The sequence below is a fragment of the Cyanistes caeruleus genome, chromosome 25 (genome assembly GCF_971803275.1).
Source record: "Cyanistes caeruleus chromosome 25, bCyaCae1.hap1.1, whole genome shotgun sequence".
Taxonomy (NCBI): Eukaryota; Metazoa; Chordata; class Aves; order Passeriformes; family Paridae; genus Cyanistes; species Cyanistes caeruleus.
Genome location: NC_141725.1, coordinates 2,719,883 through 2,738,489, shown reverse-complemented (window position 1 = coordinate 2,738,489; position 18,607 = coordinate 2,719,883). Strand labels below are relative to the sequence as shown.

The 18,607-nt window shown below is 62.3% G+C and overlaps 2 protein-coding genes across 6 annotated transcripts; one reads left to right on the top strand and one right to left on the bottom strand.

The window, feature by feature from the left end:
- LOC111940434 (acidic leucine-rich nuclear phosphoprotein 32 family member B) lies at positions 1-8,104 on the top strand. Of its 4 annotated transcripts, none has more exons than XM_086862667.1 (7): positions 1-177; positions 2,478-2,627; positions 3,080-3,202; positions 4,154-4,352; positions 4,606-4,724; positions 5,088-5,142; positions 6,315-8,104. In XM_086862667.1, the coding sequence occupies exons 1-7, from the start codon at positions 124-126 to the stop codon at positions 6,401-6,403; spliced, it is 789 nt and encodes a 262-aa protein (XP_086718793.1). In that variant the 5' UTR covers positions 1-123; the 3' UTR covers positions 6,404-8,104. The 4 variants fall into 4 exon arrangements, with proteins under 4 accessions (XP_086718793.1, XP_086718792.1, XP_086718794.1 ...); XM_086862666.1 differs by having other exon boundaries at positions 24-177; positions 4,603-4,724; XM_086862668.1 differs by lacking the exon at positions 1-177 and adding an exon at positions 1,261-1,758.
- Positions 8,105-9,482: 1,378 nt separating this feature from the next.
- On the bottom strand, positions 9,483-17,668 carry ZNF414 (zinc finger protein 414). 2 transcript variants are annotated; one of them, XM_086862663.1, is made up of 9 exons: positions 17,561-17,668; positions 13,417-13,536; positions 12,599-12,700; positions 12,414-12,521; positions 12,125-12,230; positions 11,490-11,992; positions 11,099-11,149; positions 10,366-10,521; positions 9,483-9,882 (listed from the first exon to the last, which is right to left on the bottom strand). In XM_086862663.1, the coding sequence occupies exons 2-9, from the start codon at positions 13,484-13,486 to the stop codon at positions 9,806-9,808; spliced, it is 1,173 nt and encodes a 390-aa protein (XP_086718789.1). In that variant the 5' UTR covers positions 13,487-13,536; positions 17,561-17,668; the 3' UTR covers positions 9,483-9,805. The 2 variants fall into 2 exon arrangements, with proteins under 2 accessions (XP_086718789.1, XP_086718788.1); XM_086862662.1 differs by lacking the exon at positions 11,099-11,149 and having other exon boundaries at positions 17,561-17,647.
- Between the last annotated feature and the right edge of the window lie 939 nt (positions 17,669-18,607).

Genomic DNA, 18,607 nt, shown 5'->3' with positions numbered 1-18,607 from the left:
GTTGGCGCCTCTTCCTGCGCCGGGCGGCGGCGCGCGCGGGCGGGGGCGGGAGCGGCGGCGGCACCGGGAGCGGCACCGGGAGCGCAGCGCGGCTCGGGCTCGGCGGAGCGGAGCGGCGGGAGCATGGAGATGGAGAGGCGCTTGACGCTGGAGCTGCGCAACAAGAAGCCGAGCGAGGTGCGGCGGCGGGGAGCGGGCGGCACGTGCTGCGGGAGGACGGGGGGGGTTGGGGTGGGGTGGCGGTGGGAGAGCGGCCCGCGGGGGTCCCGCACGGCGGGCACCGGGCGGCTTTGGCGGGGATGGGATGGGGCGGTCGCGGCGGGCGCGGAGCGCGGCGGCGGCGGAGGGAGCGCTCCCGCCCGGCCCGCAGCCCCGCCATGGCGGCGCGCACGTGCGCGGCGGGGCCCGCCCGCAGCGGGGCCGCGCTGGAGGCGGCGGCGGGGCCCGGCCGGCCCGGCCCGCGGAGGGGAGCGGGGGGCAGCGGGGCGGCCGCCGGGCAGGACCGGGCCGGGCCGGGCCCCGCCGCAGCCAGCGGGCCCGGGCCGGGGCGGCCCCGCGCGGCCATGGCGGCTCGGCCATGTTAGCGGGGCCCGGCCGGGCCCGGAGCGGCTCCCGCGGTTCCTCCGCCCGGGGAAGGGCTCAGGGCCTGTGGGGGCGAACCTTTAGGTGCCGCCGGGGCCGCCCGTTCCCCTCCGCTGGCGGCCGCGGGGCCGGGCCCAGCGCTCCGGGGCCGCCTCATCTCCGTGTCCTCTTTTCCTGCGGCCGCCCCTTCCTGGATCTTCCCTTTCCCCAGATCTCCCGATCCCCGCTCCTCGGATCTCCCCGGATCTCCCCATGGCCGGGCCGCCCCGCTGGGCCCCGCTCCCTCCCCGGCCCCGGGGACGCTCGGTGTCGTGGCAGCTGCGGCCCCGGGCCCGGCGGGCGCTGAGCGGGGCTTGGGGTGGGGATTAAAGCGGCTTCGTGCATGGCGAGGGGATTTGCAGGAGCAGAGCGGGGCGGGAGGAGCTGCGAGCGCCTGGTGCCGGTGGAGAGACGCCAGGAATTGCAGAGCCAGCGGGGTCAGGGCCGGCCCTGCCTGTCCCGGGAGCTGCCGTAGCTGCAGCAGAAAGGGCCCGCTCGGGGGGAAAGCCGGGCTGGCCTGGGTTAGGCCCAGGTCACCCAGAGCAGCTGGGGCTGCCCCTGGATCCCTGGCAGTGCCCAAGGCCAGGTTGGATGGGGCTTGGAGCAGCCTGGGATGGTGGGAGGTGTCCCTGCCATGGCAGGGGTGGCACCGGATGTGTTCTAAGGTCTCTTCCGATCCAGAGCATTCCAGGATTCCATGATAACCTGGTGGAGTTCAGGCTCACCTCTGTGCCCACACAGCACAGCAGCCGCCCCGGCCTGGCCTTTGCCACCTTTACATCCACCACGGTGATCGCCTCACTTTGGCTGGAGCCTTTTCTGGTGTGTTGGGAGCAGAACACATTCGGCTCCAAAACTTCTGGCAGAGCCTCAATTCAAACCCTCAAGCAGCGATAACACTTGAGGAGTCTGAAGTGATAATTCGTTCTGAGCTTGTGCTGTGAAGGTGGCAAAGATGGCACAGCAGTCCTCAGACTCCCTCTGGGAAGGCAGAGTGGTTTTAAAATGATTCCCTAATAGTTGGCTGATGTGAGCAGGAGAGGTAAAATGGGAGCACTGCGAAGGAGGAGTTTGGAGAGCGCCACAAGCCTTCTGGCCAAGGCTCATTTTTGCATCTTGCTGTCAAGAATGTGTGGGGTAAAATCAGACTTTGGGAGTGGTTTGTGAGAGCTGGGGGGACAGGGATGTTTCCCCCCAGGTGTTTGGGGGCAGCAGTTCTGTGCTGGTGCTTGGTGCTCCTGGTGGCACAGGGGGGGTTGATTCCTTCATGTGCTGAATTCTGGGCTAGTCCTGAAGGTTCCTGGATGTGGAATCCATGCTGGGCATGATGTTTGATGTCTCGTGTCACCGGCCTGAGCTTGAGCTCACGTGCTGAGCTGTGCCCAGGCGCCTGTGTCACCTCACTGGACACCGTCACAGGGAGGTCAATCCTCTGGGGACAGGTTTTCTGGCACCCCAGTGGTGTGGGGGCCAAAGTGGGAGGGGACAAACCCAGCTGACCTCATTTGGCCCCTCGTTAGCAGAGCCTGAAGCGTGACTCTGAAAGCTTTATTGATGCCTTGTGTGCGCGGAGCGCTGGGATGTGACCTCACGGTTCCAAACCCTTGCCTGCTGCTTCCTGGAGGGTGGGGACCTTGGTGGGGACAGCAGGAGTGCGTTGCTGGCTTGTGCTGGGAGGGTGAAACCCCAACCACGGTGAGGGGCTGTCACCAGGAGTTATTTGGCAATAAGGTCTTAAATTTCAATGAGGAGGAGCTCGAGGCACAGCCGAGCTCTGGATGTGTTGATGTCACCTTGAGAGGCCCGGGGGGGCTGTGGCAGGTGTGGTGACAGCTGTGGGTGGTGTCCCCGTGCAGGTGAAGGAGCTGGTCCTGGATAACTGTCGCTCAGAGGATGGCAAGGTGGTCGGTCTCTCCTCAGACTTTGAGAACCTGGAGTTCCTCAGCATGATCAACATCAACCTGCTGTCCGTGTCCAACCTCCCCAAACTCAACAAGCTCCGGAAGGTGAGTCAGGGCTCAGGTCCCCTGTCCAGCAGCCCTTGGCCTTGTGCTGCCCCTGCTGGCAGTTGGTTTTCCTGTATTTGCCAGAAAAAAGCCGTTGAATTTTGCTCTTTGCTCGCTATCTGAGCAAGCAAGAGGGGTTGGTTTTAATGTGAAACGAAACCCTTCCGAGCTCTTCAGGTGTTTAGTGCCCTTCCTCTCTTGCTTTTTTGCTCTTGTGCTGCTGTCAGAAGCTTTGTGACACCGTGAATAGTTTGGGTTTTGGAGCAGTAACCAGCATGGGGGTGGCTGGCAGTGCTGTGTCCCTGCAGGAAAGGGATTTTAAGGGCAGATTTGACCTGCTGCTCTGTGAGCTGAAATTTGGGTGCTCATCGTAGCCCAGTTCTCAGGGCAATTTCCTTCCCTGTATCACGAGCTGAAACACTTGGTGACCATGTGATATTCCCTCCCTTCAGCTGGAGCTGAGTGATAATAGGATTTCTGGTGGCCTTGAAGTTCTAGCAGAGAAAACTCCCAACCTGACACACTTGAACCTAAGCGGCAACAAGATCAAAGACATCAATACCCTGGAGCCCTTGGTGAGTGGAGGCTGTGCTGGAATCCCAGGGATGACGTTTCCTTTGGGGAATGGGTCTGTGCAGCAGGAATCCAACGTCTTGGTAACTGTTCCAACAGCACTGCGTGGTTCTGATGGGAACAGATTTGATCCCAGTTTGAGGCTGGGCCAGTAGTTAATGGCTCCTCAGTCTGGAAAAGCAGCAGCCAGTCGCTAAAAGAAGCGTGAAATGGGGCTGGATGAGTAAAACTGTGGATGCTCAGTGCCCATCTGAGAAGGGACCGGGAAAGGGTCGGAGGCAGTTGGAGGTAGGTGGCACCTGGGGTGTCATGGAATGAGGTAACTGGACACCAGTGAGGGCATCTGTCCCATCAGCCTGAAGGCTCTGCTGTCACAGCACTGCAGGGCTCCCATTCCCACAGGGATCAGTGAGGCTGGAAAAGGCCTCAGAGGCTCCGTCTGAACTGGCCCAGGAAGGCTCTTGCTGTGAGGGATGCCTGAAAGGTCTGACACAGGGCATTTGTCCATCCATTGGGCTGTTTGGTGCATCCATTCCCTCCAGAAGGAATTTGGGATTGTTTTGCTCCTCCTTTCCTTGGCGTGGTGCCCGGTGTGTTGGCCTGAGCTGGGCTGTGCCTTGAGCTCTCCCTGAGCTCTGCCTTGGTGTTCTGCCTGATGTTTGAGCAGGATGAGTCCAGCTCAGCTACTCCTGAGCTTTCTGGGCCTGTTCAGAAGAAAGAAAGATTTGCAAATGCACAGAGAGTTTGTTCCAGAAAGGGAAGGCAGGACTGAGGAGCTGAACAGAAATTTTCTGTCCCCTCAATGAGCAGGAGCAGTGATTCCTCTCCATCTGAGGAGCATGTGGGGCAGAACCACTTCTGTGCTGGAGCTGGGCAGTGCCCCAGCCACCCTGCCTTGGCTGCCTGATCTTCAGACAGTGCTGTGAATAACCTTAACAAATTGATTTTTGCAGAAAAAGTTGCCAAACCTCCACAGTCTGGACCTGTTCAACTGCGAGGTGACGATGCTCATCAACTACCGGGAGAGCGTGTTTGCCCTCCTGCCCCAGCTCACCTACCTGGATGGCTTTGATGCTGATGAGCAGGAAGCCCCTGACTCAGACCCCGAAGCAGATGGGGATGCACTGGAAGATGACTATGAGAATGGGGAAGGTGAGGATTTCTTTCTCCTCCTGGTTTTCCTGCTGGGCAAGGGCCCCTTTTGTGCTTCTGGGTGGGCTCCACAGACGAGGATGGGCACTGGAGTAGGGGCTGTGTGGGTACCCCCAGCCCCTGCCCCACAGCGCTGGCTGCTGTCCCTCCTCATCCTCTGTGACCCTGCCTGCTGCTCACACAGCTCTGAGGGGTGGAGGGTGTCTGGATTTGGGAACTGGGGCACTTCCCTCCCTCCCCCTTTTGGTAGAAGGCGAGGAAGAGGAGGATGATGAGGAGGAGGACGATTTGGATGAAGAAGTCATTGATGACGAGGAAGATGAAGACGATGATCTGGAAGGTGAAGAGGAGGAGGATGGAGTAGATGATGAGGTGAGGCTGGCACTGGTTCAGCACCAGGTCACGCGTTTGTCCCTTGTGTGGTGACCCAGGTGTCACAGGAGCCTCTCTGGGGACAGATCTGAGGAGTTTGCCATCCACTCTGGCTTTTTCCCTGCACTCTGGACTCCTGAGAGTCAAAAACTCCAGAGAGTTTTCCAGTTCAGTCTTGGCCTGGCACCTCCCATGGCTCTGAGTGATGGGTCCATGCAGCCCCGTCTGTGGGGATGTGAGGAGCTCTTGGAGATCCACCAGCTTCTCCTGCCACCCTGAGGCTTCATTGGGCTGGGAGAGGGGCTGGGGTTACTGCTCATGGGATTGTGGTTCTTGCAACAAAGCCTCTTGTTTTCACCCCAGGAGGAAGATGAGGAGGAAGATGGTGAGGAGGATGAAGAAGATGAAGCTGAGGAGGGTGAGTTGAGTCCTAACAATCCAATTTATTGCAGAGCTCCCTCAACAGTCAAATACTTGGTGTTTTTGGAGCTTCCTCAGCCTCGGTGCAGGGCTGTTGTTGCTGCAGTTTTTCTGCCCAGGCTGGTACTGAGCAGTGTCATCATCAGGGGTCACACAGGGAGGGGAAGGGGTCTCAGGACCTCCAAATTCCAGCCATGCCAGGTAATTCTGGGAAATGTGAGAGGTCAATTGCTTAGAGAAGCAGTTCTGGGAACCGATGGGCCATGCAGGAGCAGGGTGAGTGAATCTCTCAGGGGGACATTCCACTCTCAGCTCAGACCTGAGCTCAGGGCCAGACTCCTCTGGTTGTAACAAACAACCACCCAGATGAGAGTTGGCAGAATATTGTGGCTGGTGTGGATTCAGACAGTTTTGGATGAATTGTGGAATTGTTAAGGTTGGGAAATCTCTGTAATGCTGAGTCCAACCACCACCGTGTTCACCACTGACCCCTGTCCCTGAGTGCCACATCCACACTGCCCTGGGCAGCCTGAGCCAGTGCCTGACCACCTTCTCCTTGAAGGGGTTTTTCCCAACATCCCATCTAAACTTCACCTGCTGCAACTTGAGGCCATTTCCTCTCACCTTGTCACTTGTTACCTGGGACAAGACTGACCCCCCCGGCTGTCCCCTCCTGGCAGGGACTTGTGCAGAGCCAGAAGGGCCCCCTGAGCCTCCTTTTCTCCAGGCTGAGCCCCTTTCCCAGCTCCCTCAGCCCCTCCTGGTGCTCCAGAACCTTCCCAGCTCTGTTCCCTTCCCTGGACACGCTCCAGCCCCTCACTGAGCCGCTCAATGTCCCCCTTGTCAGGAGGGGCCCAAACTGACCCAGGATTTGAGGCCTCAGCAGTGCCAGCGCTGGGGGCCATGAGCTTGGTCAGGAGTGCCTGAATTCTGCAGATGCTGTGTTTTTGAGGCTGGTCAACAACAACAACAAAATCCCCTTTTCAGCTGTTACACAGGATGCTTGGAGGGCAGAGAAAGTTGTTGGTGTCTCGTGTCAGCCCAGGCTTTTCCAGGAGGAGCAGGACAGGGTGGATCTGTTCCCAAATGGTGCCAGCCTGCCCCAGCTCCACAGCTCAGCTGCTGCTCCCTGGGCTGGGCTGGAAGAGTGAATCCCCCCTCTCTTTGCAGACCATCCGTGTGGGGAGAAGAGAAAACGAAGTCTAGAGGATGAAGGAGAGGAAGATGCAGAGGACGAAGAGGATGATGAGGATGACTGATCCCAGCGAGCCAATCAGTTTTACAGACTCTGACTGTGCTTGTCTTAACCTCCCCGTTGTGTCTGTGTGAGACTGTAAATCCCTGTCTCCCACTCCTCCTCCTCCCCCTTTGTATGGCTGCAGCGTCCACAATATATTTTTTTAAGATTTAGAATACTGTAGGCATTCAGGGGAATCTTCCATACAAGGCTCACTCTTTTCTCACAAGTATCTCATGACCAAAGGCTTTTCTCCGTTCGGTGGTTTGTGCAGCAGCTTGCAAAAAAAAAAAAAAAAAATCAACAAAAAAAAATCATGAGAGAAAAAAAAAAAAGAGAAAAAAAAAAAAATCTCCTCCTTAGGGTATCTGTGTGTCCAAAATCAGCTGTGCCACACTGGACCCAGAGCTCCAGCACAGAAGGCCTTTGCCACCCTCGTGCCCTCAGCCCAGGGCTCTGAAGATGCTTTTTGAGCCATCTCGGGTGCAAAATGTGGTTCATCTCCGTGGACTCGAGTGATCCCTGAGGGTGTCTCAGATCTGAAATCATGGTGATGTGATCTCTGGACATGCTTGAAGATGCTTTAGTGCTGGGGCTGGGGGGTGCCTGGGGTTTTGGGGGGTGGGAGGGAGGGGAGGGGCTGCTTGCATGACCTGGTACCTCTGCCGATGCACCTTGCAGTAGCCCTGCACTTGCTTTCCTATATTTTTTTATAAACTGGAATATTTTCCCCGTTGTCCACCTCAGACCCATCCCTTGGGCTGTCCCGAGCCAGAGGGGTTGTTGTGGCCGTGTCTGCTGCGGGGAGGCTCCGGGAGCCCTTTGGGAAGGGATAGGGAATGCAGGTGAGGGGATACTGCTCCTCCATCCGCCTCCATTTCACACTGTACAGCCCTGTGCAGCCACCATCACTGTGATTGATGCTCCTGCAGACCGTGTTAGCCTGTAAATTCTCAGGGTCCTTCTGCCAGCCAGTGCCACCTCTGCACAGGCCCCCGGTGCCAGCCTGGCCTGGGCATCCTCCTCCTCCTCCTCCTCCTCCTGTTCCCAGCACGGAGCAGAGCTCCAGCTCCCCGCTCGTGTCCCTGCGCCGGGGGTGCCACCCCGAGGTGTCTGGAGGGAGGATTTGGGGAACCCAGGCTGGTGCAGCATTCCCAACCCCATTCCCACCTTCCCTCTCATCCCAGAGGTGTCCAGCCAGCGCATCCCTTGGGAGAACAGCCCCGGGGACAGGGGGGGATGCTCGGGGCTGCTGCCCAGGGGTGCAGACAAGCACTGGCACTTTGTGGCATTCCCGCTGCGTGCTCCGGGTGCTCCGTGGGCTCCCGGGGCCGAGGCTCCAGCCCTCCCCTCCCGGGGGGGTGTGGGGTGTGTTTTTGCAGCACATCCCCGTTCCTGTCGCTTCCTTCTCGCTGGTGTCTCTTGCATTGTACAGTCGCTGTGACCATTCGGAGAAGAACTAATCCTGTAAAATGCAAACTGAGTAACTTATAAATGTTTAAGGAATTTAAAAAAAAAAAAAAAAAAAAAGTCAGAGCAGCAGTTACTTCTAATTTTTTTTTTCCCTGCATTTTTAGCAGATTGTATGGATTTTATATTAGCCTAGTAACTGTCAGGTTTTGATTGGTCAGACTAGTCCCAGAAATAAGGATCTCCAGCCCTTTTGTATCTTTTGTTACAAAATTTGGATAAAACTTTAATAAAAGACTTCAGTTTTTAAAAATCCATTGCAACGGAGCTTGTCTTGGCTGCCTCTGCCTTGGGAACAGCCAGGAATGCTCAGAGTGGGGGCTTTGGGGGGGCTTTGGGTTTCTCCTGGGAGCAGGGACTGTCCCCTGTCCCGGCAGCACTGGCTTTGGTGGGGGCTCTGCTGTGGGGTGGGGTCCCAGCACGGGGCGGCTGCAGGACCCCCATGGAGGGGGCCAGAGCCGGATCCAGGGTCAGGGACAGCTTGGGAAGGGTCTCCCTCCTGCCTTTGGGCTGGGCACCTGCCCCAGGGTGGGCTGGGGGCCAGGGCAGCTTCCCGGGCCTGGGGGCTGAGCTGTGCCCCTGCCCCCCTTTGGGGGCTCCGTGCTGGCTCTGATGAGCTGTCACTGCCGGTCTCAGCAGCTCAGGGACACCTCAGGTGTCACTCCCCCTGCTCAGGGGACTGGGGAAGGCACGGTCCCAGCTCGGGGGGGCTGCAGGAGGGAGCTGGGGCAGCCCGGGGTGCGACTCACCCTGTGCGGGGATGGCAGGAGATGGAAGGGATGGCAGGAGGAGGAGGAAGGGATGGCAGCGGGAGGAGGAGGAAGGGATGGCAGCGGGAGGAAGGGATGGCAGGAGGAGGAGGAGGAAGGGATGGCAGCGGGAGGAAGGGATGGCAGGAGGAGGAAGAGGAAGGGATGGCAGCGGGAGGAAGGGATGCCCCCCCAGCCCAGGTGACCCTTGGCCCTTTCTGAGCCCCGTGCCGGTGTTTGTGTCCCCTCCCGGTGCCGGCAGCAGCAGAGCAGGGGGTGCCGCCTCTTCCATCGCTCCCATCCCTCGCTCCCAGCCGGGGCTGGCGTGGGCACCAGCAGGTCCCAGCACGCCTCCCCTCAAACCAGTTCGCAGCAAACTTTTCACCCCGCTGGGCTGGGACCGGCAGAGCGGGACTGGGGGAGCCCCAGGGAGCTCCCACGGGGGGTGCAGGGGGTGCACCTGGGCCCCTGCCCCTCCCAGTGGCTCTTCCGTGCCATTCCGTGCCCTCCTCCTGGCACCTCTGGCACCGAGGCTGGCCGGGGCTGGGGTCCCACCCCGGGCTGGTTGCTGGGGTGCAGCTGGCAGAGCTCCAGCCCCGCTGCTCAGGAGCCCTGCGTGCTCTGGGGTGTGCTGGCAGGGGGAGCAGGGAGCGCCCCTTCCCCTTCCTCAGACCTTCCCCTTTCCCAGACACTTCCCTTTCCCCTTTCCCAGACACTTCCCTTTCCTCCTCCCCACGGCAGCCCCTGGCAGGGCCAGCCCCGGAGGGCAGGGTCACACCCCCCGTGTCCCCTCGTCCCCCTCCTTCGGTTCTGGGGGGGCTCCTCAGCGCCAGCCCCGCTCCCCCGGCCCCCTCGGGGACTGACAGAGCCTCTCCCGGCCGCTCCTGTACAATTCCCATTTATTATTCCGAGATCTCATTCCAGAGAAGTCCACTAACTCCTGAGAACCTACCGGGCTCCCCGCAGAGCCCCCGGGGCTGAAGCAACAAAACCTTTAGGGGAGGGAGATACACGGGCTCCGGGTGCTGGAGAGTTCCCGAAAACAAAAAAGGAGAAATTCCAGGGGAAACATCCGCCCCTCTGGCACCCCGGGCTGGGCTGGGGGTGCTCCTGTCCCCAGGGAGGGGTGCCTGTCCCAGCACGGTGGCAGGGGCTGCGCGGTGCCCCCTGCCCGGCTCTGGAGAGTCCCGTGGGAGCCGCGGGCATCAAAGCTGGGAGTACAGGGAATTCTCCATCTCCGGCGGCAGCTTGGCGTGGAACGGGGCGAGAGCCACCCCGAAATCTGCAGAGAGAGGGAAGAGAACTGTCAGCACCTCGCGGCGGGGGACACGGACCCCAGGGACATCGCAGGGGCTGGGGGGCACTGGGAGGGGACCTGAACCCCCCAAGGACATCGCAAGGGCTGGGGGCACAGGGAGGGCAAACACATGAACCTTTCCAGGGCACAGCAGGGGTTGGGGGCATGGAGAGGGCACTGGGAGGGCACACAGACCACAGGGACATCGCAGGGACCGGGGGCACAGGACACACAGACACCCCCCAGGCCATCGCAGGGGGTACAGGGAGGGGACCGGAACCCCCCCAAGGACATTGCGGGGGTTGGGGGCACACAAACGCCTCCAGGGCACTGCTGTAGGCTGGGGAAGCAGGGACTGGAACCCTGCCGGGCTGTGCCAGGCCAGAGGGAGCGGGATGTGCCTTATCCGTGCGGGGCATGGAGCTCATTCCCCTGGGCATCCCGGCAGCCGGGGGGGCTCTCCCGTACCCATCTCGGCCTCCAGGCGCCCGGGCGGGGGGTTCTTGCGGTGGTCCTCGATGTGCAGGGTCATCTCCTCGCGGGAGGCGGTGGAGAAGGGGCACTGCGTGCAGCTGTAGCGGCCCCGCGTGTGCTCCCAGACGATGCGGCTGTTGGAGGAGTGCCCTGCAAGGACGGGCGGGCAGGGAAGCACAGGGATCGCCCAGGGATCGCCCAGGGATCGCCCAGGGATCGCTCCGGGATCGCCCCCGGGATCGCCCGGAGCCGGCTGGTGCTGCGGGGCTATGGGGGCTGGAGCCCCCCCGCCCTGACCCCCACACGCTCAGGGGTTCCCTTCCCAAGGGAAGAGCCCCGAATCCGGGAGCAGGGAGCCAGGCTGTGCCCCCCGGCCCCGCAGCGAAGGGCACGGCGGGTTCCGGCCCGGGCTCGGCACGGGGGGCACTGGGGGCACTGGAGCCCAGGCAGCTGCTGCTGCTGCTCCTCCTGCTGCTGCTTCTGCCCTCGGGACCAGGCTGGGGGGTTTTGGGGGGGCGCAGCCGGCAACCCCCCCTGCCTCGGAGCCCACCTGGGCCGCATCCCCTCTCCGCGTGGCTCCCGAAAAGGAGGGATCCAGCCCCCCCGCTCTGCTCTCCGGGGAGCGCTGCGGTGCCCCTGGGGCCTCTCCCATCCCCTGTGGCCCCCCAAACCCCCCAAACCCCCCAGCGACAGAAAGCAGCCCCCACCCAGTAGGTGCCAAACTAACCTGGAGTCACTCCTGAGCCAAAGCATGGGAGGAGTGGGCTGACACTCACACCTGCGGAGGGAATCGAGGGGCAAGACAAGCATTAGGGCTTCCCCTCCCTGGGGGGGACACGTGGGGGGGCGGGCCTGGCCCGGCCCCCCCGCCTCGCACCCCCAGCACGCCGGGGAGCAGCAGGGCCGGGAGAATTTGGAGGAGTTTTTTTGGTGCTTTGCCCAATCGAACATCACAGAGGGGGTGGCACGGGTGGCACGGGGCTTGGGGGGGTGGCCGGGCCGGAGGGGCAGGAGGGGGCCGGATCCTCGGCTGGGCGGCGGCGGGTCCTCCTCGGGAGCTGCTGCTGGTCAAGGCGGGAGCAGAAGAAGGTTTGTCCCGAACGGCTCGGCGCTCTCACCTTGGCTTTTCTTCCAGACGGCGTTGGACACGCTGGGGGGGCCGTGGCCCGGCAGGAAGGGCCGCAGGCGGTGCTGAGCCGGGGGCTGCGCCAGCCCGTAGGGCGAGGGGGACACGTAGGACAGGAACGGCCCCGGCACCGAGGACGGGGGTGGCCCCGAGAACCGAGTCAAGGACGAGGGCCCGAACAGGCCGGGCTCCAGCAGCGGGAAGGGGTGCGGGGCCGGCGGCACCAGCGAGCCGGGCAGCTCGGGCAGCGCCGCCGGGCCGCTGTCCGTGCCCGCCGAGCCTTCCTTCTCCAGGGGCCGCAGAGCGCTCGGGAGCTTGGGCAGCCCCTCGGGTGGCTTGGCCGGGGGCTCCTTCTCCGGGGCGGAGGTAGCGGGCGGCAGGACGGGCTTGTCGGGCTTGGGGGGCGGCGCGGGGCCGCTGGAGCTGTCGGAGCAGACGTGCAGGTGCTTGAAGAGGGAGCGGTGCGTGCGGAAGCGCAGCAGGCAGTTCTCACACCTGAGCGGCCGGGAAAGCGCCGTCAGAGCCGAGCCGAGGCTCCCCTGGGTCTGCCCTGGCGGCTCAGGGATGCCGGGGAGCTGGAGCTGTCCCCAGGGGGAACGGGAGGGGACACGGAGCGGCGGGACTCACTTGAAGTAGCGGTTTGGTTTGTAGTGCACCTTCATGTGGGCCATGAGGTCCTGCATGCTGGGGAAGGTCTCGGTGCAGCCCAGGGTGGGGCAGTGGAAGGTTTTGCCTGGGCAGGGGAATTCAGAGAGAGATTCAGCGGGGACCCAGCCGGGACAGCCCCGCTGCCGGGTCTGCATCACCTCCCGCGCTCCCCCCACTCCCATCTCCCACCACCAGCGCTGCCGCAGCTCCGAGCCCTGCTCTGCCCCTTCCCAGCCAAAACAAGGGCACCTGGGGGTCCTGGCCTTACCCTCGAGGGACTGCGTGGGTCTGTAGTGGACCTTCAGGTGGTCCATCAGCTCCTGCATGCTGGGGAAGGCCAGTTTGCAGCCGTAGCTCGAGCACTGGTAGTGTTTCCCTGCAAGGACACAGATCCGTCGGCCTCGTCCCTGCCCCGGCTGCGCTGTCCCCTCCCCGGGGCGGGGCTAGGCTCACCTGGGACAGGTCTGCGCTTCAGCGGCCGCAGCTCCGGGGCCGGGGTCCCCCCGCTCCCCGCCCCCGCCATCGGGGCACCGGGCACGGCTGGGTCACTGCAGCCTGTGGGGAGAGCTTGTGAGGCTCGGCCCTGCCAAACCACCCCTCCCCATCCCTTCCAAACGGGGGGGGCTGGCTGGAGGGGGCCGGAGAGGCTGGAGCCCTCCAGGGTGTGAGAGCTGGGAGGGACACTTTGCTCTAGGAAAGGTGTGAAGGTGATGGTGGTGGTGTCTGGGACACAGTGGGTGATGCCAGCTGCGCACCCGGGCTCATCCCGGCACATCCCGGCACATCCCGGTACATCCCGGCACATCCCGGCACATCCCGGCACATCCCGGCACATCCCGGTACATCCCGGCACATCCCGGTACATCCCGGCACATCCCGGCACATCCCGGTACATCCCGGTACATCCCGGCACATCCCGGTACATCCCGGCTCATCCCGGCTCATCCCGGCACATCCCGGCACATCCCGGTACATCCCGGCACATCCCGGTACATCCCGGCTCATCCCGGCACATCCCGGCACATCCCGGTACATCCCGGCACATCCCGGTACATCCCGGCACATCCCGGCTCATCCCGGCTCATCCCGGCACATCCCGGCACATCCCGGTACATCCCGGCACATCCCGGCACATCCCGGTACATCCCGGTACATCCCGGTACATCCCGGCTCATCCCCACGGCGGGGGATGCGGCCAAAGGGACCTCCCCGCCTGGACCAAAGGTTTCCCCCTGCCCCGGCTGCTCCCAGCACGCCCCTAGGGCGCTCACCTGCCCCCTCTGCGCCGAATTTCCCCCGCAGGGAGAAGGTGGCCACAGCCTCGTCCTTCTCCGTCTTCATGGCCGGAGCTGGGCACGGGCAGAGGGACACGGCGGCTGCTCCCGGCGATGCTGCACCGGGAGCAGGGGAGGGAGGTCAGATCCCAGCCCGGGGCCAGAGTGGTTCCCTCATCCTCCTCCTGCTCCTCTTCCTCTTTTTCCTCTTTCTCCTCGGTGTCCCGCGGTCGTGGGACCGACGCTCCCACCCGGGCAGGAGATCACAGAACCCAGAGCTGCCACCGGCTCCTCCTGCCTCTCCCATCCCAGGGTGGTCCCCAAAGCCCCCAGACATCCCCCAGGCATCGCCAGGATCCTGCTCGTGTCCAGCCCACAGCAACTGCAGCCAAAAATTCCCCCCAAACTGCAGGATCCCCTCCAAGGCACAGCAGGGATTGCTGGAGCTGCTCCAGCCTCCTGCTCCCAGGGCTGGGGGGGCTCACTGGGGGCTCCCCTCGAAATTCCAGTGCCTTTTCCAGCCAGGAGGAGCAGCAGGTCCCACTGAGTGACTGGGAGCTGATGATGGGCACGTGGGGACAGCTCCTGCCCAAAATTCCATTGCCTTGGCTTCACCACGCCTTGGCAAGAGGCTCCCACATGGATAAGCCAAACTCTAATTCCCAGTGAAAATCATCTGGAAAACCCCCTCAGTTTGGGAAATTTCTCTGTAGTGTCTTAATGTTGGAGAGAGAAAATGATGATAATAATAGTAATAATAATGCTAATAAATTATAAGCAATTATGAAAATAAGGACAAAAGAATAAAATAAAAAGGATAAAAGGATAAAAATATTTATAATAATGCTGATAATGATGTTATTGATAATAATGACAGTAATAACAACAATATTATCAGTGCTGGGGCTGTGGGCACTGGGCAATGTTTCCCCAAGAGCTCAATAACTCCTTGGGAAATGTCCCTGGAGATCAGCTCTGCTGCCTGGGGCACCCCATCCTTCCCACTAACATCTGCTCCAGAGGCATTTTCCCAGCTTTTGGCTCCTGGGGGTCTCACCCAGAGGGGCCCAGCCTGGCCAAGCCGGGCTCAGCAGCTGCTCCTGCAGCACCCGGCACACTGGGATCGCAGCCCAGTGGGAAATAAATCAGGGAGGGGGGAAAAAAATCCATGTGGGATTATTCCCGTGGCTGCCTCCGGGCTCCTGGCTTTGTCTGGGGGTTGTGGGGCTTTTTGTTGTTGTTGTTTTCTCAGCTCAGCAGCGTCGGGATGGAATCAGCCAACCATGGAGGGGGGTTGGCCACAGAACAGGGAATTTGGGGCAGGGTTGGGGCTGGTCATAGCCCAGGAAGGGAAATTCAGCTCTGGGTGGAGGGGGTGCTCCATCTCTGCATCCCTGCAGGACATGGGGTAAACACTGAAAGTTTCCAGCAGCTGTGATGGAGCTTTGTTAATCAGGTAGAAATGAGGGGTTTGGTGGGAAAAAAGGTCTCGGGAAGTTTCCTTTTAGGGGAGACAATGCTGAAGGGTCGAGGCAGGGCTGTGTCTGCCTGCCCAGCCCTGGGCAGTGTCCCTGTGGTGCTGCCACGTTTTGGTGCCCAACCCTGAAGTGTCGGAGCTGCCGGAGCCTTTCCTGGAACCACCGGTCCTGGAGACTGCAGTGAACCAGAATTCCTGCTGCCCTGCTGGAAATGCCTCTCTGGATCAAAGCTGATCCAGAGCTGATCCAGATGAGCCCAAAGGGAGCAGGGCCACGGCACTGGGAGCTCAGGGGCAGAGCAGGGAAGTTTTTCCAAGAAATCAGGAAATTCTTCCCCAGCAGCGCTGCAGCAGGGGACAGGGAGCTCCTGGAGCTCCAGGGTCAAACCCAGCAGTGCCTTGGGATGTTGGAACCTCCCTCCCGTCCCTCTGGGATCACAGAGGCCGCTCTCCATTTCCCTGTTGCAGCGATGCCTCGTGAGCTGATTGTTTTTCTCTGGGAAATGGGAAAATGCCTCTTGAGCAGATCCCGTGGGGGCAGGCGGGATGGACACTTGGCAGAGGACACGGTGGCAGCACTGCAGCATCGGCCCGAGCCCAGCCCAGGGACTGGTTCTTGGAGAGCAGGTGGCACCTGGATCATCTTGCTGTCATTTGTCACCTCCCATGGGATGGTGGCCAACACTTCTCCTGCAGGACTGTTCTGCAGCCCTGAGCGTGACACCCTGGCCCAGCTGCTGCTGACCTGACACTGTCCCCATGCCCGGTGACCTCCGTGGCCACCAGAGGTGTGACTGCCCCAGGAATGTCACCCCTCTGGTGACACCATTCCCGTGGCCACCAGTGCAATCCTGCCCTGGAAACCCCAATCCCGGAGCCAGCACTGTCACTGTCACTATCCCCAGGGTTTTCCTGGGGAGGTTCAGCCTCCCCAAAAAGCTGCTGACACTAAACTCCCTCATCCCAACCCCTGTGGGGTAAACAGGGACCCCAAAAACCCTTCCAGGGGGCTGCCAGCCATGAGGGTGGGCAGGATGTTTGCAGCTGCTGCTCATCCCGAGCAGGCTCTGCTGCTGATTCAGTGAATAATTAACACAGCTCATCCCCCTCAAACCATCCGGGGGCTTTATCCATATCCCGAGACTTTTCTCAACCCACCCTGGGAGGATAAATGGGACAAATAATCCGATTTGAGCATCTCTGTGCGTGCTCTGAGGCCCGAGGATGAGGAGGCTCCCCCCAGACGCGGCTCCTCGGCGCAGGAGATGAGACAAAGGCTGGGAACAAGGGGCTCATGTGATCGCGCAGCCGGCGAGCAGCGGGGGAGGAAGCGGTGCCAGCGGCTCAGCTCCTGCCAGTGCCACCAGCCCCGCGTTCACATCCCCAGCCCGAACTAAAACACTCCCTGTGGATTGTCCTGGAGCCTTCAGATACGGCGGGGAGCCCCCCGAGAGCTGGGGGTGCTGGGGGAAGGATGCTCCAGGTGTCCAACGCAAGGTGGGTGCCCCGATCCAGGCACGGGCTGGAGCAAAGCTGCTGCCTCAGGTGCTACCCCTCCCTGGGTGGGTTCCCTCCTTCCAGCTCCGAATCTGCCTGGAGAGCCTGAGGAGCTCACCCCGAGCCCGGTGACAGGGTGGGCACCCAGCGCTGAGCCTCGTGCCCGGCCTCGGTGTCACATCCCTGGGTGGCCACGGGGCAGCTCAGCCCAGGCCCCTCTTCCCCCTGAGGGTCCCCACTGTCCCCCCGATTGCTCCGAGCCCTGCTGCCATTTCCCCACATTCCCACACCAGCCCGGTGCCCACCTTTACCTGCCTGCCCATCCACCCGCCTACATCAGCTCTGCAAAACCTCAGTTTCCCTTCAGGAGCCACCTGGGGATGTTGGAGCTTCCCTCCCGAGCCTGGGCAAAGCTGAGCCCGGGCAAGTTCAGGCCTCGGGCAAGGCCAGGAGCCCCCGGCTCTGACAGCAGCAAAGCGGCTCCCACAGAGCGGGGGGATGGAGGGAGCACGGGGAGATCCCGGCAGGTGCATCCCGGGGTATGAGGGGCTCCCGGTGTTCCCACAGGCCACACACACACCCCTGCCAAGACCCAGGGCTGGTGCCTCCCGGGGCTCTCTGACAGCCCCACAAGTGGTAACCCCGCGGGCAGCGCCCATGGCTACTGGCTCCTGGGGCTGGTAGCCCCCACGGGCCACACACCCACGGCTACAGCGGGTAATGACAGCCCCGAGAGCAGCCCCACGGCCACGCACCCCAGGGCTGCTGCAGGTCCCCGCAAAGCCCCGGTACCCCGGGCCCCGCTCCGGTACCGCTGCTGTCCCCAGTGCAGCTGTGCCGCTCCAGCCCCCGATACCGGTCCAGCCCCGGTGCCGGTTCACCCCTGGTACCGACCCAGCTCCGGTGCCAGTGCAACCCCGGCCCGGCACATCCCCGGTGCCAGCGCTCCCTTCCCTCTGCCGGGGTACCCCCGATACCGGCGCATCCCCGGTGCCGACACGGTCCCGGTGCCGGACACCCCCGCCGGTGCCGGTGCATCCCCGGTGCCGGTACAGCCCTCGCTGTGCGCGCACCGCCCTGCGCCTGTCCATCCCCGCTGCCGGTCCGTTCCCCGGTCCCGGTCCTCCCCGGTGCCCGCCCGTCCCTCCCGGTCCCTCCCGGCCGTACCGGGGCTGCGGCGGGGCCGGCGCCGCCCGGGTCGCGCATCAGCGGCGGGGCGGCCGCGGGGCCATTTTCTGTGCGGAGCTGTCGCGAGAGCGGGGGGAGGAGGAGGAGGAGGAGGAGGATGACGAGGGGGGAGGAAGGAACGTGCGGAAGGGCGGGCGGGGGCCTCGGGGGGGGACCCGGCTCCGCCCCGCCGCGTTCCCCCCGCCCGGCAGCTTTTCCCGGGGGATTCTCCGCACCCCGCATCCCAGCGTCTGCCGGCAGCTCGAGCATTCCGGGGTTTGGAGCATCCCGGGCTTTTGGAGCATTCCGGGGATTTTGGAGCATCCCAGGGCTTTGGAGGATCCTGGGGATTTTGGAGCATCCCGGGCTTTTGGAGCATCCCGGGGTTTTGGAGGATCCTGAGGGTTTTGGAGCATCCCGGAGTTTGGAGCATTCCAGGGATTTTGGAGCATTCCGGGGATTTCGGAGCATCCTGGGGTTTGGATCATCCCGGGGGTCTTGAAATATCTCGGAGAGGGAAAGGCATTAGCGCCTCCTGAAGCTTTTGGAGCATCCCAGGGCCCTTGGAGCATCCTGAGGTCTTGGATCATGTCAGGGGCTCAGAGCATCCTGAAGGCCTTGGAGCGTCCCAGGGCTTTTGGAGCATCCTGGGACTTTGGAGCATCCAGGGAGTCAGCCAAGTACCCCAGGGGCTTTGGGACATTCCAGGGACAGGGATCATGAGGCTTTTGGAGCTTTTGGGGGGCTTTGGAGCATCTTGGAATCCTCAGAGCACCCCGGGGCTTTGCAGTGTCCAGGGGGCTTCAGAGCAAACTGAGGTGCTCAGACCCTGAGCCCTGTGGGAAGTCCTGGACCCCTTGGAGCATCCCAGGGCCCCCTGAGCACCCCAAACTCCCGGGAACACCCCAAGCTCCTGGGAACACCCCTGCAGCTCATGTGTGTCCTGAGGAGCAGCCCAGGCCCCTTGGACCCCCCAGCAACAGAAGCTCCTGAGAGACCCCCAAACCTCTGGTAGCCCCTGGAGCTGTTTGGAGCATCCAGAGCCCT